Raw genomic sequence first — 22,725 nt, 5'->3', positions numbered from 1 at the left:
CTCTATCACAAAGGTACAAAGTTGGCCAAATCAATTGACACAAAGATAACACAACCAAAGGTTTAAGTCTCACTGAAGGTGTTTTTCCTGCAAGTCCTGGGCTTTTGAATATAGAAAGTTATGAGGGAAACACACACTTGGCCACTGTTGGAAGACTCTTCAGGCAAATAGTTAATCCTTCCTCCCCACCCCCACTTGCCAATTCTCCCTTAGAAATGCCAAAAAAAAATTGCTACCCAAACTATGCTCCACAACCAGAAAGGTGGTAGCAGTAAAAAGTAGGATGGGGAAGGATTTAAGTCTTAAACAGATTTATTTTATTTTTATTTGTTATTTTTATTTATTATGGCATTTTTTCCCCTCCACGGAACCCAAGGCGGCGCACATAATCCTCCGCCTCTCCATTTTGTCCTCACAACAACAACCCTGTGAGGTGAGTTGGGCTGAGAGTCTGTGACTGGCCCAAAGTCACCCAGTGGGTTTTCATGGCTGGGTGGGGACTTGAACCCAGATCTCCCGACTCCAAGTCCAACACTTTAGCCACTACACCACACTGGCATGCTTGTTGCATGATCCTAGTGTTTTTTTAAAAAAATTAAAAATAGGTGAATAGTCAGGCTGCTCCCCCACCCCCAGCATGCCAGAACCTAGATCCCCACCCAACGGCAGCTGATATTTAAAAAGCCAAGAACCCTAGGACAGAAGATCACATGACAAACGTACTGTCTATTCTAAGTTTTCATGTGTTTGTGTGAAGGTCTTCCCACCTGGTTTGGGCCAAATCACAACCCTACCAATTCCACTTATTGTCAAATACTCCAACTGACCCTGTATCTATTGAGAGCCACAACCTATACAATCCTATTTAACTGACATTTGGTCTTACTTCGAAGCTCAGCAAGAAAAAAAGAAGTGATTCTGAATACACATATACAGACAAGGCTTTATTTATTTAACACAAATAAGGCAGGTGCTGCCCCCCCTTCCAATCTACAGCATAAGATCACAGTATTGAAACTGTAACGAGTTCTCGAAGTAAAATACAGACGAAGTATTAAGATTAAGTCAGCTTCTTTTTAAACAACTCCCTTATCAGGTCGCATGACTCCTTTGAGAAGAATATAGACTCTTATCTATATAAAAAAAAGATTATTACAAAGACAAGGTGGGTGAATTCTGTGACAAAGCTCTTTAGGTTAACCACTACATACAATGGAGATGCTGTTATCAGACCGTAAGCAATGGGTTCTAGCAGGAAATGGATATGTTGATCCTGTAACACTGCTTCATAATCCCTAATCTTCGAGCAAATAGTTAGGATTAACGACGAGATAAGGGTCTTCATCAAAGCTCTGTCCTTCCGCTGAGTCTTTCAATCCTGTCTGGGTGAGCTCAATTAGAATGTGGTCCTGAAACACAGAATTCTCAAGTCAGGCCATGTTTTACAAGCCGTAGGCCACACACTATAGAACCCCAATCTTAAGCGTACTTTCTTCAAAGTAACATGCCACCGCTTTAAATTGGATTTGCTTCCAAATAAGTATGAGTAGACTGAAGCCTTCATTACAATTAATACCTTGTCTTCTTACATTTCTTTGCCCACAATGCTACAAATACAGGTGCCTCTATACGAATGAAACAATTTTTTTTTGGGGGGGGGGGAATAAGAAAGGAGTACTTCACACAAACTGTAACTATCAGCCTCACAGTACAATCCAATGCATGTCTACTCAGAAGTAGGTTCTATTGAGTTCAATGGGATTTAATCCCAGGTGAGGGTGTATAAAATAGATCTCAATCATATGCATGCTTACCTGAGAGTAATCGAGAGTAATCGTATGTATGCTTACTCAGAAATAAGACCCATTTAACTCAATGGCATGCTTTAGATCATAGGATCAGGTTAAAAGCCTATCAAATATCTGCACCAATAAATGTTATTTGTTTTAACTGTATCAAATCCTTCATCCACTGAAATCACATTTTGATTTTGAATGCTATGATAAGTAAAACTGTGCATACATAGTGTGTAAGACGATGGATAACTTTCTCGATTGTTTTCTTTTTATTGATGAGTTCTTCTTCAGAATCTATTGATGATTCAATTTCCTTTAAGTACCAGTTGATAATCTCACTCTTTTTCAAGGAGGCATCGTCATCTTCTGCAAGCAGGAGAAAAAACATTACAATGCCTTTGAGTGCGTTTCATACATATTACCCCAATAATCTTCAGAATGACCCAGTATTTTTTAATCCACATATTGCAGGCAAGGTCTGATGCTGTGAGAATAGTGGCTTGCCTAGAGCTACTAAGTTCATGGCTGAGGTGAGATTTGAAGCAGCAAATCTCTTGCTCTCACTCTGAGCTACTTTGCAAGTTCTTAATTCTCAGTCCAAGGTCATTATCTGCATGATAAGCACTGAGCAGTTAAACATCACAAAAAGAGAGACAGATCAGACTCTATATAAAATGACTGTAATAAGAGTCCTAATACAACTTTGTGTTGTGGATTCTTACTTGCCTAGAACGTGCAAGTAGTCAATGTATAGATGACTGGCAGTTTCATATATTTATATATAAGCATTATCCCGGTTGGACGATAAGACCTCTCCAAATAGAATGGTTCCCAACCTTGGTTACCAGATGTTGTTGGACCACTAGCCATGCTGGCTGGGGATTATGGGAGTTATAGTTCAACATCTGGATACCCAATATTGAGAACTGCTGTAATAAGTTTATCCGAAAAAATGTCCACACAATTAAAAAAGCATTTGCTTTATTTCATCAAAATCTATTTCTATTTTTCTAAGTAGGAAGTCTGCCTCCGATATTCAAATACTTCGGAGAATGAGGCTATGATTAATCCAGTGATGAGAGAAAAGTACTCCACTCATAGTCACTCTCCTATTTGCTAAGTGCTCAGCTTCTCAAATGAAGGGGAAAGTTTTAAAAGTAGGGCCTTAATGGCTTCTCTGAGGTTCACTCTATTCTTACCTTCTTCTGCTTTTCTCAGATGCATCACAATGAGATTAGAGATTCTGCGATATTCAGGGAAACTAAGCCTTAAGGAAGCCTTTGGTACTGAATCTTTGCCCGAATCATCTGCGTGGTCATTGATGCCATTCACCATGCCGTTCACAGCGACAGTCTCCCCATTTCCTGGAAAGCATGGACAGTTTTTGTAAACGTTAGAGACCAGGACAAGAACAAAATGCCACAGTGGAAGCATGGCATGGAATAATCGTCTGTTTTGTTCACCCATAATGAAAACTCAAAGGTTTTGTAAATCTACTGGTTGCTTGTCATTATCATGTGAACTGATGGCTGCTACAGATTATATCTTCCTGCACCTTGGGGTGACCAAGAGTCCTAATTACCACTTGACTCCAGAGGTTCAAAAACAAGTATTTCACTGCTTCAAGCCACTTTATGGACTTGAGAATAATGAAAACTTCATTTGCCTTCTTGTTATGGAAACTTTCCAAAAGTGAAGAGGCAATCACATTTTCAGTTCTTTCTGCAATTGTAAGGATCAGAAACAATGCTGATTTGAAAGTAATGGTTCTGAGGAATGCTTAAGCATGTTCAATGGGACTTATTCCCAGGTAAAGGGGTATAGGCCTCAAATAATGTACTGTTCCACAGCAATGCTGTCTCTAAAGTTCACCATAAACCACCATACATAAAATAAAAACAAAATAAAAGTGTACAATAATATGCTAATTTCTTTTTTCTTTAAGGCAGGATCCAGCAAAAAACTTATTACAATGAAAAACTTTTTTAAAATAAAAATAAAAAGTTTTTTGCCTATCACATGAAAGTTCTACATCCTACTGGAAGAAATATATGGGAAACCTTTCTTCAATAAGCAGAGCCTAGGTGGTATAGGGCAGCCTTTCCCAACCTGATGCTCCCCAGATGTTTTGGATTATGACTTCCATCATCTCTGACCACTGGCCATGCTGACTACAACTGATGGGCATTGTAGTCCAAAACATCTGAAGGGCACCACATTGGGAAAGGCTTGTTTAGGTTATTGGAGATTGTAGCCTAAGGCTTATATATTGCTCCAGTACATAAGGAATAGAATAGCAGAGCTCTATCAAAGGCATGGAAAAGAGCTGGATGGAGACTAGCAGTAGATACAAAGATTTAGGTCATGTGGTCCCCTGTGCAATAAAGGGATGTAACCCATTGGGCCTGTTCAGACGACACTTCAGGCTCTGTGGTTAGTGGAACTGGGGTTCTCTGGGGCTAGCACTAACCACAGGCCATGCAGTCACACACACTTTAAGCCACGTTTAGAGCTGCTAACCCTGTTGCAGACGGTCCGACTATGGCTAGTGAGCAGGGTTTAGCAAAACGCATCGCACAAGACACCTTAAACCCTGCTGCTTTAGCCAGCAGGGTTTAAGGTGTCTTCTGAACAGGCCCACTGTGAGTTGCTTCCTCACACCAACCTGAGAACCAGCACTTGGACCTGGAAACAAACAACTTCTAAGAAGTATTTATAATTGATTTTGGAGGTTTCTAACCTGCCTTTTAGCACAAAAGCTTCTAAGGTGGCTATCAAATAGAAATACATAAATAATTTCTGATTTGCAAATCACTCACCAGCGACTCCGTCTGGGGCCTCAGACTCTTCCATGGGTTGTTCTTCATTTTGGTCTAAATTGATATCTGGAGTTTCAACTCGGATGATAGATTTGTTTAATAACCTGAAGGCTTCCTTCACGTGTTTTGGATGAACCTTGCAAGAATGTTTAAAAGGAAGAGTCAGATGAATAAGGACATTATTTTTCCTGAAAACACATCATTAGATTCCAACACAAGCGATCTCTTAGGATAACTTTCCAAGCAATCACCCTTCCCTGCCAAGGAGCTGAAAGAACCAAGTTACACTAAATCCATTATCAAGAATAACAATGTCTGCAATGAAGGAGCATGTACAAAGCCTTTTAATAAAGACGAAGTTGGTGTAGGAATATGCAAGCTTTAATTACAGAGAACTCTGACTCAAGGTTAAAGATTTGTGTGCAGCACGAAAACTTGCTAAATTTCATCCTTTCATCCTGAGATTGACATGGGGGATATCTATTTCTAACACAAGTAGAAACAAATAAGTGGATATTAAACGACTGAAAACTTAACATTCATACAGGCTTTTCATTTCATGTTATTGTAAGCCCATAGTATTCTCTAATGATTAACTGGCAAGCATTAACCATGAGTATGAAACCCTTCCAGTGAAGGTTTTATTGGTATGTACAAAATATTTTAGAGGAAGAAGACCGCAGGATGTAGTGATGGCCACCAATATGGATGGATTTGAAAGGGGGTTGGATAAATTCCTGGAGGAGAAGGCTATCAATGGCTACTAGCCCTGATGGTTGTATGCTATCTCCAGTATTAAAGGCAGTAAGTCTGTGTGCACCAGTTGCCAGGGAACATGGGTGGGAGGGTGCTGTTGCATCATGTCCTCCCTTGTTGGTCTCTGGCCGATGGCTGGTTGGCCACTGTGTGAACAGAGTGATGGACTAGATGGACCCTCAGTCTGATCCAGCATGGCACTACTTATGTTCTTAAGACAGCTAAGAACAGCTACTTGGTCAAACAACAGGCAAGAACCATCATGCCAACTGCTCCTCTATCAAGAGTAGCTACCTCATCACAGCAATGCATCCGTGCCATTGCTTCCGACAGTCGAATCATGCTTTCCAGCTGCCGTACTGTGATTCTCCACGAAGATTTTGTAACACCAGAGCCATCCCTCTGGCGAAGGCGCTTATATTGTACAACTATAAAATCCTCTGACTCTTTAGAAATCTATTGGATAAATGAAGGGGGGAAATGGTATGAGCTTTAGTGGAATTGTGTAACACTTGCTACTGATATTCATCTGAAAGAGGAAATTTCCATTACAAAGCAGATCAATTGCTGGATATGGATTCAACTTTATGATCTCCATTACAACTTGTCTGAAATTTAATAGGCCACTCTTAGTATGCAGGCCAAGAGTGGCCCTTTATCAATGCAAGGGAACTAGACAGCACTTGCATTACATTCCAATAAACCAGACATGCTAATAAGTGAGACTGAGCTCTACTTGAGTTTGGAACATGTCATACCTAAAGTAACCACTTTCACTTTGTATGTCACACCAGGCTGTGTTCAAATATAAGCAGGTCTGAACATTCTCATTACCTTTGGTTTAAATTGCCTGGCAAAGAGAAGGTACCTTCGGATATCATCCAGTGTATAAATACGATCAATTGATTCCTCTATCCTAGAATGAAGATCCACAATGCGCCTTGCAATGGCATAATCTGTAACCTGAGGAGGAGACGTTTTGGTTAGAATAGGCTTACTTCAAGCTACAACTATAGGACAATCCTACCCGAAGAGTCAGAATGCTCTGAGGTCAGGGCCTCCATCATACCCAAAGCTTTGCCATGCTCATGCCATCAGGGACAAAGTGAATCACAGTGCTCTCCTCCCTTCCTTCCAATTCCTCTTATTTGTGGGGGTGGGGGGAAGAGAGGGAGACTATTTCCCGTTCATTGCTTGCAATGGGAGGGAAATTATATACACCAGATTCAAGGTTGGTGTAAATTTTCCCTCATGTTGGAGGCATGACTAGGAGGCGAGCAGGAATCCAAAGGATCCCCCAATCTGCCTACACTTTGCCCTCTGATCAGCACCCTTTTTACTTCCCTCACCTGGGAGGTATGGGCTGCAGAAATTTCCGTGGGGGTGGGTGGGAGGGGGAATCCAAGGTCAGGTTAGGATTGAAACCCTATTATTAACAAAGCAACAGATTACTACCTGTTTAGGAAATCACTAGCAGCAGCTTCAGTAAAACCAGGTTATCTAATTCATAATTGGATGAGGTCTTCATTCAGTCTGGGTTCACACAACATGATAAGCCTGAGTACAGTTTGATTATGGGTTGAGTTGTTGTTGAACCGTGGGTTGTGTTGCGCGAACCCAGCCACACTAACAAACCATGGTTTGTCAACCACGAAGAGAACCCATGGCTTATTGTTGGGTTGTGAACTGTGGGTTGTTTGTGGTTCACAAATCATGGCTTGTTAGCATGGCTGGATTCAACAACAACCCACAGTTCAGTGACAACTCACACTCAACCCATACTCTGGTTTGTTGTGTTGTGCAAACCAGGTCAATGAGCTCTTTGGTTTTGTGATGTTCTCTCTAAACAGGAATACAAATGCCTCCCTACCATCACTGCTATAAAAGCAATTTTAGGTTGGCATGTGTTTTGCACAGTTCTCCTATTCACAAGCTTCCAAATCCAACTCCATAAGCTTGGCTCCTAAGGTGAGTTAACTTAAGGAAGCTCTCAAAGCTTCCCTTGCCGCATCTCTGCCTTGCACCCCACCTTCAGAGTCAGAGAGCCCAACCAATTCTGCACAATTTCCCCCACCCCCAGCAATTCCCTGTGCCCCAGCACACACATTTCAAGAGGTGGTACCACCCCCACCCACCCCCTGAGAGGCTTTTCAGGGGGCACATGCAGGAGCAGGGGAGAGGAAACTTTCCTTCCAGGAACTGCCTTTAATTCAGTTATCTTAGGATCCAAGCCATTACCTCTGCTACATCAGCCTCCCACAAACTGGTGCCCTCCGGAAGTTTTGGACTTCAGCTCCCATCAGCTCCACCAAGCATAGCCAATGGTCAGGAATGCTGGGAGTTGGGAGTTCAAAACATCTGGAGGGCACCAGCTTGGGTAAAGTTGTCAGCTGCTGAAGAAATACCAGCTCAGGCGAGGCTATTCCCACTTAATATGCATTGGGTAGAATGTGACTGAAAGGTGGTTGGTTGTGGGGAAGCAATTTGTCACATGATCCCAGTGGGGAGGTTTAACCCACTGATATAAGCCTCTTCACATCAAACAGGGAATCCACACCAAACAGGGAATCCTCACATTTAAAGAGTTTTAATATTTATTGCTTGCGTATCATTGAAATTAGAATGGATTACATGTAGTGGTAGGTTATGATTTACCTCGTTGCATTCATCCACGAGTATAAAGAAGAGATCGAATCTAGACATGATGGGGGCTGATAGGTTTATGTTCTGTTTCAAAGACTTTGCTCTGTCATAATGTCCACCAACTGGGTTAGCTGCTGCCAAAATGGAGGTTCTGGCATTCAACGTAGCCTGATAATAAGCAAGAAATGGTTTTTCTAAGCAACTAGAACAAGTTTTTAGAAGTAAAATGATTGGGCAGGAAATACCACTTTCAATGGCATCTGGAATCTATCTGATCAATCATACTGAAAACAAGAAACTGAGTTTCTGGAACAAAAAATGTAGAAAGACAGTAGTTACTACTTAAATCCATAAGTCCTGCCCCTAACAGATGTTTAAACCACTGACTTCACTGAAGTTATGCACACCTAACCTCATCAACATGTCCCAAGGAATTCAATGGGGCTTACTCAGAAGAAAGTGTGCACAGAATTGCAGTCTAAGTATCCAAGGACTTTCATGATGGGAAACAAATATACTCATACACACAAACCACAGTGATAGGTTTCTTGCAGAAATGTTTACTTCTACTATATATAGTTAGAGTTAAATTTTGCTTTATGTTGCAGAAGAGAGAAAAAAATCCTTTCTGGATATGTATAGCAGACTGATACTCTTCTAGGAGTGTTTAGTCACAAGAGAGGTTCCTTTGGTTTTTTTAGATGGAATAAAACTGATTGACAGGAAGTGGCCCTGGTGGATAGGAAATCTAGCTAAAAGGTTACTGGAGAAGCACGATAACATATATATTATTGGGGAGAGTTTCATTCAACACACAATAACAACTACAAATGCAAGCAATGCAACCATTTACCTTAACTCCCGCTTTGGTAATGGATATAGTCTGTTGTTCCATCGCTTCGTGAATGGCAACTTGATCCCTCATGTCCATTTTATCAAATTCATCAATGCAACACACTCCCTAAAGAAGAATGCAGAGGTAAGGTTCATAAATCCCTACTTCCATACCAGGAGGACTAAAACAAAAGCCCTGAAAAAAGGGTTAAAGTCCCACCAATCAGAAAACGTACATTATCTGCCAACATCAGAGCTCCAGCTTCAATGACGAATTCATATGACTCTTCATCTTTCACAACAGCGGCTGTTAAGCCGGCAGCACTGGAGGCCTTTCCGCTGGTGTATACAGCTCGGGGGCTGAATTCCTCCACGTGCCTGTTGGGTCAATGAAGAGGCAGCTCAACAATTCACATCAGAAAGTTTACCAAACAGATACAACAACGCTATGGTGACTTGAAATGTCTGCAAGGTACCAGAGCTCTGAACGACTTGTCCGGTTGTCATAGGAGAGCAATAATAGTCTTTGGATGACCAGGCACAAAGGTTTATCAGAGCTAGTACTTCAGTCATAAATTAGTAATGCAAGCATGTGTAGGCCAAAGGGACTGTACCTCTGGGAACTATTTCCAAGAATGGCAGGTACCAGTAGGTAAGAAACCATCTTTCTGCAGGAAGAAGACTGCATCAAGGAACACCAGTGGCTGGGGCCAGAACCACCTTCTGCCCAAATCTTTGAAGAGAGCACACACCTTTCCTCTTCCTTCTATCAAGACCACCGTTCTTTGTCCTATGATTCCAGAGGTCCAAGGACTGGTGGACAGTTGTACTATTCCCATTCCAGGAAGGGAAGGCATGCCTGGCCCCACCTGGATTTAACTGCCTGCTAAAAAACACACTTGAGGCTGGCTATGGCAGAATGATTTCCATCCTCTGTCTCAACCTGGTGCCCTCCAGATGCATCGCCCTGAAACTCTCATAATTCAATGGCCATGCTGGCTGGGAATGATGGGGATTGCAGCCCAACACATCTGGAGAGCACCAGGTTGGGGAGGTCTGCTCTGCCCTCTCCCTCCCCTTTTTTTGTGCTGGCGTTTGAGATGGTAAACCTGAGAGTGAAGCACCTGTGTTTTATTCTGATTGTATGTACAGTCCGTGTAGCTCAGGGGTAGGCTTTCTGGTGCCCTCCCATCAGTCCTAGCCAGAATGGCTCATAGTCAGCTTGAGGGAGTTTTAATCCAAAACAGCTGGAAGGCACAGGGTTCCCTATCCCAGATGTAGGTGCTCTAGAAATAAATCACTGAAGTTGAGCTGTGTATTTCAGATTGTCATGTTTCTTAAAACAACCTCCCCTATTTTTGGCAATTTTCCAGGGGAAAGGGTTTGAAAGGGTAACCAAAGTGTTTCTGGGGAAGGGGACATGTCCTCATTGTTTCAGCTGCAGGGCTGCCTCGCCCCATATTGCTGAAGCAATGAAACTGCTGTAGCACAACACTGCAAAAAGAGGAAATGCATGCCTGGATCCTCACTGGAATTCACATCCAAGTGCAAATGTAATCTACCAGCATTAGACATTCTCAATAGCAAGCATGCTTGGATGTGCATCCTGGCAGTACTAGAGTTGGATTGGGTACCTCAGAGGGAGGGTAAAGCAACTGCTTGCCGGACTTGCTGTCATCACATAGCCAGATCCATCTGGCTCTGCAATATCATCACATTTACTTTGTGATCCCTGACTGCCTGGGTTCATATAGTGAAGGGGGTGGGGGGTGGAAGGATGTGTTCAAGGAAGATTGAAATAAGAGTGGAAAAAACAGTCAGGAAGTGGAAAGGGTTTTCATGGTGTTTTTCCACACACTGTGAAAGCATAATTTGCTATGAAAACTTCCATGGGTAAAAATTTGGTCCAGCTGCTGAAACAACAACCAACAACGAAACAACTATTAACAGTAACAATAGCTACCATTCATTGTCAATACATTCTGTCTAAATGTTTTCTTATGAATTTCCCACCTCCAAAGGTTAAACCCGCATCAATAACCATGGAGACTATGCAGTTAACTACTTGCAAGTTTAGGAGGAACATACTTAAGAAACTGACTCTTGGCAGTACTTGGATCGCCAACAATACAAACGTTGATGTCGCCACGCAATGAAGTGCCCTCTGCGGTTGTCTTGGGTACTCCACCGAACAGCATGAGTAGAATCCCTCGCTTCACTTCATCATTACCTGCACCACAGTAAGTTTTAGTTAGGAAGCTGAATTTTTTTGTCAGTGCTCAGAGTCACGTCCATGAACAGGATGCAGGAGAACTACTTGTATCAAAGCTGCTGTATTGGTGGCATTAAACAATCCTCCTGTGAACCACCCAGAGAGCTTCGGCTATTGGGCAGTATAAAAATGAAATAAATAAATAAATAAATTCAACAAGGCTTCTTCAGGGATGAGGACAAGTTAAGGGCACAATCCTAGGCATGTTTAGGGAATAGTAGGATTTTCTTTTCTGTGAAGGGAAAGGTGATTTCTACAGGTATCACACTCCCTCCCCCATTACAGCCTCTTCCCATACTGCTCCAGAGGGTCCCTCAACCCTCTCCAGGGGGCACAGGAAGGAGAAAATGACAAACAATTATCCCCACCCTTCTTCAGTAGAGCCTCTGGTGAAGTGAGTTCCACTTACTGGAATTCTGGATCCAGCCAATTATCTCTAAAACAAACCTAAGTAAGAAGATGATTATAGTTTAAAGTAATTTATCTTGGACTCCTGACATCTAAGGTGATTGCCAGATTAAACCTGCAGTCAACAGGAACCAGCCATTTTATATAATCTGCAAATCAGAGTTCAAGTCTATCATCTCTAATTAGGGTGCAGAGGTTACTGGATAAGAAAGAGATAGAGAAGGTGATCTATATAGATGACAACTCTATGCTTTTGCAACAACATTCTGCATTCATTGATTCTTGCGAAGTGGGTTTCCTGCCCATGATCCCATGAGAAAATCACACACATACAAGCAATGGTATGTTATACGCACATAGAGCTAAAGAAGGGAAAAGGTGAAAAATCCCAAAGGACGTGCATGGATATTTGGATTAGTCTCTCTTACTCTCTGGGTCCAAAGGAAAAAAAAAACATGCCAGAAACTAAATTCACTGTTTTGATCTCTCATGTTCGACAAACCTTTATTCAGGCAGTTACGTATCAGACAGAGGATTTAATTCATTTGAAAGTTTCCAGTTGACTTAAAATAATACTAGTCACTGAAACATGATTCCACAATTAGCTCTTACCATGAATAGTAGGAAAGAGGCTGGTACAAAGGTTGTGATAAAGGTTTTTATCTTGGCTCATTTCAAATACTTTTTCCCACTCCTTTACAGACATCTGGTTTTTAATGCTTTCTGCAGTCTGTTCTTCATCTCGGAGCTCTTTGCCACCAAACTGAAACAATGAAGGGTGGGCAGAAGTTACAAAAATGCAGAAATAAGATGGGAAGTGTGTGAGATGGGAAGTTACTGGCACAGTCAACAAGACAAATATCTCCATAATGAGAATAATTAGGGCTACTTCTTCACATTCAACAAAACGAGGAGGTAGAGCGACCACTTAGTCTTTAAGTGAGGGAACACTTTCTCTGGTTTAAGAAATCAAATAAAAAGCTAGCATATAAGGGGAGCAGAATTCTCCCTGCTGCGCTGGATTTTGCATAGGGCAGCATCCACAAAAGTAGTCCCACAGCTGCATGTACAGTACAGCCCATTCTACCACCTCATTATGTTGCTTAGAATGGTGACAAATTGAAAAACTGGCAGGAAACACTGGGAGCACAGCCTTGCTATGGCCATGTTCAAATACAGAACTACCTAAGAAATTATTCTCATTTTGGAGAGAAAAGGACAGGCACAAAACCTTGGAATGAAAAGGGCTTTTAAAATTTTAATTAAAGAGATATGTGATGAATCTTCAGTTCAGAAGACTAATGATCTGCTCAATGGTGGTTTCCTAATATTTATTTATTTATTTATTTATTTATTTATTTATTTATTTATTACATTTCTATACCGCCCAATAGCCGGAGCTCTCTGGGCGGTTCACAAAAACCGCCCAGAGATAATAATGTTCAACCTGTTCTGGAGGGGGCTGCACGCCCTCTAAAGGATCAGGTTCATAGTCTGGGAGTGCTCTTGGATGCAGGATTGTCACTAGAGGCACAGAAAAGACTAGGTGGCACGGAACAGCTTTTATCAGCTTAGGCTGAGATACCATCTATGTCCTTATCTGTACAGAGATAGCCTAGCTACAGTTATCCATGCTCAGATAACGTCTCTGGATTACTGCAGTGCATTGTACATGGGGCTGCTTTGAAACATTCCAGAAACTTCAGTTGGTCCAAAATAGGGCAGTGAGATTGTTAACAGAGACTGGCCAACATGATGATATCATGCCAGTATTTTTCTATCGGCCCAATTCAAAGTGCTGGTACTAACACTCAAAGCCCTGAACAGCTTGGGGCCAGGTTACCTGAAGGATCATCTCCTCACATATACATCTGCCTGGACCCGAAGATCAACTTCAGCAGTCCTTTTCTGAGAGCCCCCACCAAAGGGAGTGAGGTGGATGGCTACTAAGAAGAGGGGCTTTTCTGCTGTGGCACCCTGGTTGTGAAATGAACTTCCCAGAGAGACTCATTTGTTGCCTACCTTGTGCCTGTTTCCGCACCAGATAAAGGCCTTTTTATTCTCCCAAGCATTTTAGTTTTTAAGTTTGTTTTAAATCTGGTATTCCATTTTAAATCTTTGCACTCAGGCTATGTTCTATATGGATATTACTTTTATACTATAGTTTCAAACTTTTAAATGTTTATACTGTATTTTACCATCTTATATTTTATATTTTTAAGACCTTCGGCTATTGGACGGTATAGAAATGCAACAAATAAATAATCAGCTAGGAAAGATACATGCACAATTGTCAAAATGTTAGGTAATTAAAGGCGGCAAAAAAAACCAAAAACCTGCAAGCAAGAACTGCAATATTCAGTAAAAAAGAAGGGAGGATGAAAACAACAAAATCCCATCATCAGTTTCTTCAATGAAGACTTTTAACGCTATTTCCCTTAGTAAGGCTTACCCTTGGGTTTGTTGGTGCAACGTAACATGCTAGAAAGACCAATTTATAGGACAACTCTCTGACCCCAAGTGCACGAAGTCCTCTGATACCTTCGGTTTCATATCCTTCTTTCCCAGTTACCCGAGAGCCAGTTTCTGCCCGTATACCTATAAAAGCAAGACCAGTTTAGGTTCTGGTCAATAAATGCATTTCCAATATTCAGCCTATGCATTGGGAAAAGTGGAAGGTATAGCTCTCCTGTGAATATACCACTTCAGAACGTTGGTTGGAACGGCGTGTTTGAATGTCAAACCTGTTTGCATTGGACAAGCTACCCTAACAGACATCCTACCCTTCTCTCCCTATATCCTCCAGATGTTTTGAACTCCAACTCCCAGCATTTCTGACCATTAGCCATGCTGGCTAGAGTGCATGAGAGTTGAAGTCCAAAATATCTGAAAGGCACCAGGTTCAAGGCTGTACTATGTACTTGGCGGTGTGCGTGCGTGCGCGGTTTGCATGAAGTGAGCCTTTTATGCAATTCCCAACCTGCATCCTCAAGTAGCCCACAAAGCCCACACTACATGCCTTATTTGAAAATGTAGATAGTCTCTAAGTACTGCTCAGCTCTGAATAAAGTCCACCAACCTGGGGTGGACAGCTGGGCTACATCTGGCACAACAATGAGGGATCCTGTGAAGTCACACTTGTCACCAGCCTGTGCTGATTCTACAGCTTCAGCACGCAAGACCACTTCAACGCTGCGAGGAATGCTCCCCCGAGGCAGCTCAGCCTGCGTTTCCTGAATACGAACCTGATGAGAGAGGGGAAACAAATTATCAAAGCTGAAAAGGTTAACCGTTGAATGCAAAGGTTTGTAGCATGTGGACTGGGAAAAAATACTGTGCTCCTAAGTATCAGCTTTAATTTTTGGAGGGCCATGCAGAATTTTTTAACAGTGTTACACTTCCAGGAGCCCAGGTAAACATTCCATGTTCTGGGGCTTTTACCAAGCCATGACTGACATCCATCATGAGTACAGGACAAAAAGAAGCAAACTGAAGAGCCCTTAAACAGAATCTCTTAAACATCTGAACATCCCCACGAGGCAAAGGGCAAACCCAGGAGGAGCACCGTCAGAAAAGCAAGCTTCTTTCTACCATATTGGCAGTGATGGGGGGCAGGGAGGAAGATGGGATGGGGATAGGAAAGTGCCATTAAAAGCCACAGAGAAACACCACTAAAGGAACAATGCCCTACAGGAAAAAAAATGCTCTGTCCAATATAACTCCAGCCTAAAACTGTATTAAAACCAGTTTTTTTTTGTCATTGTTGATTTCTTTCTTCTTCATAACTGGATAGTATTTAGTAAATGTGATTTCATGTCTATATATAGCAATAACCTGAATGTGGTTCAAAACTGTCAACTAAGGAATATATCTAAAATTAATGCCTACAGTAGCTTTCCCCTCAGGTACACTCTAGATACGTCAGACTACAATCCCCACAATTCCCAGTCAGCATGCTTATTGGCTGCAAGTGATGGGGATTATAGTCCAACATAGAATCATAGAATAGTAGAGTTGGAGGAGGCCTATAATTGATTCCATTATCGTACTGCTCTAACAGTCAGGTTCTTCCTGATGTCTAGCTGGAATCTGGCTTCCTATAACTTGAGCCAATTTTACGCGTCATTCTTCCACCATCATTTCTATTTTATTCAAAATGGGCAAATTCCGGTTTGCACTAGCCCTGCAAACCAAGACTGAAGACCATGGTTTGGTTCTTTATTCCAATTCTGGTTTGCATGGCAAATACAAAGACAAAATGATGAACTATGGTTTGCCACAAACCAGGAAGGAAGAAAGGAAATCACAATGCATGAGAGAAAGGAGAAGATGGGGTGGGGGGAGGGGTGGCTAAGCTTGAGCATTTTAAAAGTCTTGTTCACGTAGTGCCAAACAATGCTTTAGCCTGATATCTGAATCAGCCCACCCTGAAAAACCAACCAGAAGGCATGTCACATTTACACAGTGTCCTATCTATCATAAAAACAAAAAAACAAAGTGGAAATTCTAACAACAATTGCTGAATTACCTTTTGAAAGTCAACAAATCGGGATTTATTGGTGTCCAGGAGAAACCGTTTCCTATTGGCACAGACCGGGTTTCTGCAGATGTTGGGTTGTGTGTACTTGAACTGCTGCTCCACATCTTTTATCACCGTTTGGCAATCCAGGCACAGGAAGGTTCCACTTACAAGCTCTGGGTGAACTGGGTGAGTCCGGACCACCTGCCCACTAATACGCATGAGCGATCCAATTCGAGCTGAGGTCATTTCTCGAATTCTGTTCAGAGAACAAAGTCAAAATTAAAAGCTCTTCGATTTGAAACTGCAATCCAGAAAATCAGATAGTGAATACATGGCCCATTATGACCTATTGTTCTCTATGGAAAGCTATTATTGGCAAGTACAAGCTGTTCTGTAGCTATGAACAAGAAAAGTACCTGCTGTACTTGCACTGCAAGTCAATCCATACAGGTGTACTGATGTCTATGACATTTAAGCAAAATACGTAAGTCTTTAGAAGTTTCGCTTAATGATGGGGAAGCCCTAAGGACCTTGAATGGTTGATTTTCCGTCATGTTCCACTTAACTTTTAGATCATCAGGCTGAGTAAGGTATTTCTGAAATCTTACAAATATTCTAGGTGGAAATAGTAACATCACACACCTATGGATTTATATTTGGCCGGTCACCAAACAATTTAATAAATTTAGCACAAGCATATGGAAGTTTAATTCAATTCTGAAGCTATAGTTTTAAAATATTACAGGGAAGCGTTAAACAACTCTTTCTACACGTTGGAGAGAAAACCTTCCTCCCGCAAGACTAAAGGCACTTTTGCATTGGAATTTCCTGCACCTCTTGTTTAACCTATTACAGTAGCTTTCCCCAACCAGGTGCCCTTCAGATGTTTTAGATGTGGTCCAGTGTGGTCAATGTTCAGGGGGGATGGGAGTTGTAGTCCCAAACACATGGAGAGCGCTAGGCTGGGGAAGGCTGCTTTAGAGCAACATTAGAGGGATGCTGTTCCTGAAAAGACAAATTATAACAGCCAGCAGGATTTTGTGTGTCTCATTACTCCTCTCAATGAACAGTGCCACTTGTATACAGCTTAATATATACTCATAACTCAAATGGTGGTATAATTTATGCTGGAACCCTATCTCTTGCAAGTTCAGAGATGTTGATGGGATTCCCTTGAATTGTGAACAAGGTTTTACGCAGAAGTACCCTCGGAAGTAGGTTGCTGATTCCTTGCTATGTTGCATGCCTACATCTTTACTGAGTCAGTTTAATCCAGTGCTAAACATTATCAGAGTCTCTTACTTGTGCCTCGTAGGTAGGTCTTGGAAAGCAACATAGAAATCCTTGTTGGGAGGAACGTTTCCATGATCTTTGGCAAAGGTTTTTACAGCTCGACACAAGAAAGGATAGACTCTAAAATACAACAGACAATTTTAGTGATGTAAACCTTTGTACCTTTAGGGTCAAATCAGATCTATCTTGCATTTTCCCCAAGAGGTTTTAAAGTATGTTAAAATATATAGTAATATTTTATGTAAGTGAAACAAAAAGGCAAAATTTTTAACCTGTTACTTATATTTGGCTCCCTCATTCCCCCCCCCCCCCCCAAATGACTTGGCAAACTTTGGCCCAAATCAAAAGGGACATTATTTCATACACTTAAATATAACTTTACACTACTATCAACCATACATGTCCACAAATGCAACAAGGGTGTCCTCAGATGTCACTGTGATTAGCAAAAGTAGCACAAAAAGCACCACCTCAGAGGAGTTAATATTTCATGTACTGCTCTTTATTGCTTGCAAGAGGACAGCAGCAAGACCTTACATGCCAATCCCATTAGGGCTATCTGAAACAGCAGCAACTGGACAGGGAAAAGCTCACATATTCCCAATATGTGGGCTATGGATGACCAACATCTTTGATTCTCCAGCAAATGGATTTATATAATTAACTAATTCCTTAATACTACTGACAACTGTTCTAATAAAACCCAGAAAGGGTAAAGCTAGCGATAACAAAACCAGCAATTCAATAAAGCAAGTTTAATTGTACAACTCTTGGGTCACTCTTACCTATAGAACTCTTCTTGGATTGTGGTAGAAAGCTGCTGATTAAACCGCTCCAGATCTACAAAGCTTACAATTAATGTGTTTCTCTCTGGGCGAATCAACTCCTCTGCATCTCGCAAGTATTTAACTTCTCCATCGCTGTTCTGGAATCTGAAAATAGCAGTATTTTAGAGGACAGTTCTGCAGAAATATTTCCCAATTAGCAAGTGTATGCCTGTGTCATAAGTTTATCCACAGATGCCCTTCTTCAAGTGCCCCTTCATTCTGAGGCTAAGAGCACAGTAACAACAAGAAGAGCACTTTTGGTGGTCTTTTTGGAATGCTCTCTCAAGGGAAGCTTGCCTGGTGCTCAAATTGCTATCAGTTCAGTGCCATGCTAAGACTTCTCTGTTTTCCCAGGTTTTTAAAATGTCTTAGTATCTTCAGTGTTTATATATATATAAAAATTTTTAATCCCTGTGCTGTGGTTTCAATTTTTATACCTGATCATTTTAGGTTTTGTAGTCATGTTATAATTTTATGCTGTGTTAGCATATTTATTTGTTTTATATTGCTGACTGTTGCTTATTTGTTTATATTTTATTTATAATTTGGTGTCAATATATTTTAAATTGGACAATGCCTAGAAGGATTTATTGATGAAGTGTTAACTTTTGTATACATTGCATAAAGAATACAAAAAAAGTGTTTTCACTTTGCACAACTTATGTCACATCCAAAGGAAGCATCTGCTTTTAGACCAAATTCTCTTCCCCACAACCAGTGCTGGGGACGAAGAGCCATAGTTAATCATTAAAAAAAAACAACTTTGAAAAGGCTAGTTCTCTTGATACAGCCCAACAACAGTGGATCTGTGTTGAGAGTAAAGAAGCCAGGATTGGGTTATTATAAAACTTCTCTACAATTTTTAAACTTCTTAAGATGCAGAGAATAGCTCCCATTGCTGTTTTTGGTACTGCTATGAGCTTTCTTGCATCAATGTCATCTTCCCTTGCTGGTTTTGTGCTGCTTCAGTTTTTATGGGTTTCCTCTTTATTACATTAATTGTTTTAAAATGTTTATTGTATGCCAGCCCAAGAACTTTCAGTATTGTCCCACAGAACTCTGTCAATGTTTACCATTATTTGGGTAGAGGATCCAAGTTCAGTAACAGAATGCACTTAATATTAAGGCACCGCTTCTGCCTGAGGGAAAGACAACTGTCAATACACGAGCCTTCCCCAACCTGGTGCCCTCTAGATATTTTGGACAACACCAGGTTGGGGAAGGGTGGCGCACAGCTATGTACCACAAGTGCCTGGTGGTCATTGGTGCAACATCAGGACATGAAGAATACAGGCACAGCTGCCCACCCCCAGCCAAAGCAAAGCAATGCTATGCATGCCTTTTCAGAAGCAAGTCCCACCCATTTCAGTGGGACTCACAGATAAAGAGAGTGCAGGACTGCAGCTTTTTAGCACTGGCCAATTCTAGGCATTGGTCCTGCTGGCTGGGAATGATGGGAGTTGGAATCCAACGTATCTGAGCACCAGGTTGGGGAATGCCCCTATACATGTCTACTCAGAAGTAAGTCCCTGGGTGTCCGTCGTCTGGGGGGACGGGAGGGGAAGACGAAATACAACTTGACCGTCTGACATCCGGGCCCAGTCGACCCCACCACCACTCCAGGCCACCCGCTTCGGGCTGCGGCTGTCACTCACTCTTCGAGGAAGTCCTGAAACAGCTTCTGGCACTTCTCGGCCACCTCATCGCGGATCTGCTTAAGCGCGGCCGCCGCTGCCAAGCCGGCCTCCCCCGCCGCTGCCAGGTCCATAGCGCCTTCTGCCCTCCAGCTCCGTCCCAGACAATGGAAGAAATTCGCGCCACTGGCGAGCCCCGCGTGGCTGCGCTAACCAATCAGAAGCCCCAGGGGCAGATACTCCGCCCCCTTCGAGGGATTCCCGAGACACTTTTTCGCGCCAAATGCGACGCGAGGAAGAGGAAATAGGAAGCGCAAAGGAGGGGGGAGCCGCCGTTAAAGGGGCGTGTTGGGAGTCGGAGGACAAGAATTGTGGGGGCGGGATTGTTTCTTAAGCAGACATAGTTGCTAACATAAAAGCCGCTTAGGGTGCAATCATATGCCTGTTTAGGCAGCAAAAAAGCCTTATGACTCCCAGTCCTGTATGAATGGGGATTGTCGGGACTTTTTGCTGCATAAACAGACGATTGAGCCCTTAGTCACCATCCACGGGCTCTCGTTTGCTTTTGTTAGCTTGCAGGTACAAATCTATGGTGCGGCCACATCTGGAATACTGTGTGCAGTTCTACTCACTGCACTAAAAAGGGATGTTGTAGAGCTGGAAAAAGTACAGAAAAGGGCAACGGATCAAATACAGATCAAGGGGCTGCAGTATCTCTGTGAGGACAGGTTACAACATCTGGACTTAGCTTAGAGAAAAAAGGTAAGCGGAGACAAGATAAAGGTGTACAAAATTACGCATGTTGTGGAGAAAGTGGATAGGGAGACATTTTTCTCCCTCTCTCATAATACTGGAACCCAGGATCATCTGGTGGGAAATTCAGGACAAATAAAAGGAAGGACTTCTTCACACAGTGCATAGCTGAACTATAGAATATTCACTTCACCAAGACGTAGTGATGGCCACCAACTTGGATGGAGAAGGCTATCAATGGCTACTAGTCATGATGGCTATATGCTATATCAGAGGCAGCAGGCCAATGTACACCAGTTGCTGGGGTCTGGGGAACATGGGTGGGAGGGTGCTCTTGTACTCAAGTCCTGCCTGTGAACAAAAGGCTGGATTAGATGGACCTTGGTCTGATCCAGCATGGCTCTCCTATGTTCTTATCTAACCGACAGGAAGATGTGGGAGGGAAGGCGTGCCCAGCCCATACCTGTTGAATGCATATCATCTGCATGAGCTGAAGGGAGGACGGGGGTGGGGGCCAACCCAACCCAACAGAACTCTTTGGTGCTTTGTTGGGCTCTGTCTCCTGGCTCTTGACTGGACCAAAGGCCAATGTGTATTTCAAAACAGGGGGAATTGAATGGCCAACTGAATGACAGGGCAATTTAAAGGTCTGATAGCAAGGGCATGCCAAGTAGCATAATTTACAAGCTTGGTGACCAACACAACAGTCGCTGCAGTCACATGATTAAGAAAATGGAAACCACTTGAAAGGTGCATGTTTCATTGGCTTTTTGCAGTGCAATCCCACACATATCTACTCGGAAGTAGGTCCCATTGAATTCAGTGGGGCTTACTCCCAGGTGAGTGGGAAATATTTGTTTATGTAATGCATTTTTGTGCCACCTTTCTGCCAAGGCACCCCAGGCAGTTTGCAGTGTTTAAATACTGAAACAAAGGCAGAAATGGTATAGGATCGCAACTTTAAACCATCATAAATTGCACTTTAACTTAAGGGAGTCTTTTGCCAGTGACTATCAGAATTGTGCCTGTTACGTAATTGTTTCTTTTTGTCCGCTTGTGAGTCTCCTTGAGGGGATTTTTTTAAAAAAAATTCTGGAAAAGCAGAATAAATATGTCAAAAATAAACTGCATCTCTCAGTGCAGACCAACTGCTAGGTACCAGCTGACACATTGAGGTTTTTCTCCTCGTTTTGCTAGGCCTCCCATGCCTTTGAAACTGTATGACAAGCAGAACTTCACAGGCAAACTCTCAACATGGAGATGCAGTGGGGGTTGGGGAGGGAAGCTTCATTTGCTGAGTTTGCTCTTGTCAAGGTGCTGTTAAAAATGCTGGCATCCCTACACTGGTTGTAAATAGGAAAATATTAATGTAGATAAAACCTATCAGCTATTAGGAATTGAATTAAATTCATGCTGAACTTTGGACCTGCAGAAAAGTTTGCACTTTCACCTACAATTTCAGACCGACTTTATCAGTTTGCTGAGCAGCCCTTGACCTAGCATAAAACCAGAAAACTCAGCCGAAGACCTAAAAGGATTGAATTTCCTTAAAACTTTTGCGTGCCAAATGTTAAATTCCTTGGCCATCATGTTTCATTAGATAGGTATCTAGTATCCTGCATTTCACCATTAGAACATTGATGGTGCTATATAAATAAAGAATAATAATAAAATGTTATCAGTTAACGATATTGCTTGTAAGTTTATGCTTGACGATTAGGATGAATGTGCAACAAGAAACATACTCAGATGGATAATATGCTGATACTGCAAAGGGAGCAGTCTGTCATGGGTCATAACGGAGCAACGTATTGTTTAATATTCAAAGGATTGGTGCAAAAAAAGGTACAAGTCCTTGATATATGCAATTATATGCTTTATTCTTTGGGGGCATTCTTTGTGTAATGGCAACTGCTTACAATGGCTGTTTCAGCAGTGTCCATGGAGAGAAATGCGCAATTGGGAACACCTTAAATAATATCCCACTAATGTTTATGGGGGGAAATATACAATTGAGAGCACTTAAAGGCATGTATCCCAGCAATGTCTATGGGGGGATGCACACTTGAGGGTTTTGAGACTGTGGTTTCCCCCCCCCCCCCCTCTGTAATCACACAGGATTTTGATGGTGCATCATGTACTTCCCCATCTAGGGGAGGCTGTGTATG

At 42.1% G+C, this 22,725-nt stretch overlaps 1 protein-coding gene across 1 annotated transcript; it reads right to left on the bottom strand.

Moving 5' to 3' along the window:
- Window positions 1–926: 926 nt before the first annotated feature.
- MCM6 (minichromosome maintenance complex component 6) lies at window positions 927–19,947 on the bottom strand. Its single transcript, XM_063116591.1, has 17 exons — window positions 19,826–19,947; window positions 18,129–18,275; window positions 17,353–17,463; window positions 16,057–16,306; window positions 14,608–14,773; window positions 13,981–14,126; window positions 12,141–12,291; window positions 10,937–11,078; window positions 9,085–9,226; window positions 8,868–8,975; window positions 8,027–8,182; window positions 6,206–6,334; window positions 5,666–5,827; window positions 4,616–4,751; window positions 2,996–3,160; window positions 2,023–2,162; window positions 927–1,409 (listed from the first exon to the last, which is right to left on the bottom strand). Exons 1-17 carry the CDS (start codon window positions 19,936–19,938, stop codon window positions 1,296–1,298), a joined length of 2,478 nt encoding a protein of 825 aa, XP_062972661.1. The 5' UTR covers window positions 19,939–19,947; the 3' UTR covers window positions 927–1,295.
- Window positions 19,948–22,725: the final 2,778 nt, after the last annotated feature.

The sequence above is a fragment of the Elgaria multicarinata genome, chromosome 2 (genome assembly GCF_023053635.1).
Source record: "Elgaria multicarinata webbii isolate HBS135686 ecotype San Diego chromosome 2, rElgMul1.1.pri, whole genome shotgun sequence".
NCBI classification, from domain to species: domain Eukaryota; kingdom Metazoa; phylum Chordata; class Lepidosauria; order Squamata; family Anguidae; genus Elgaria; species Elgaria multicarinata.
This window is presented reverse-complemented; position numbering and strand designations above follow the sequence as displayed.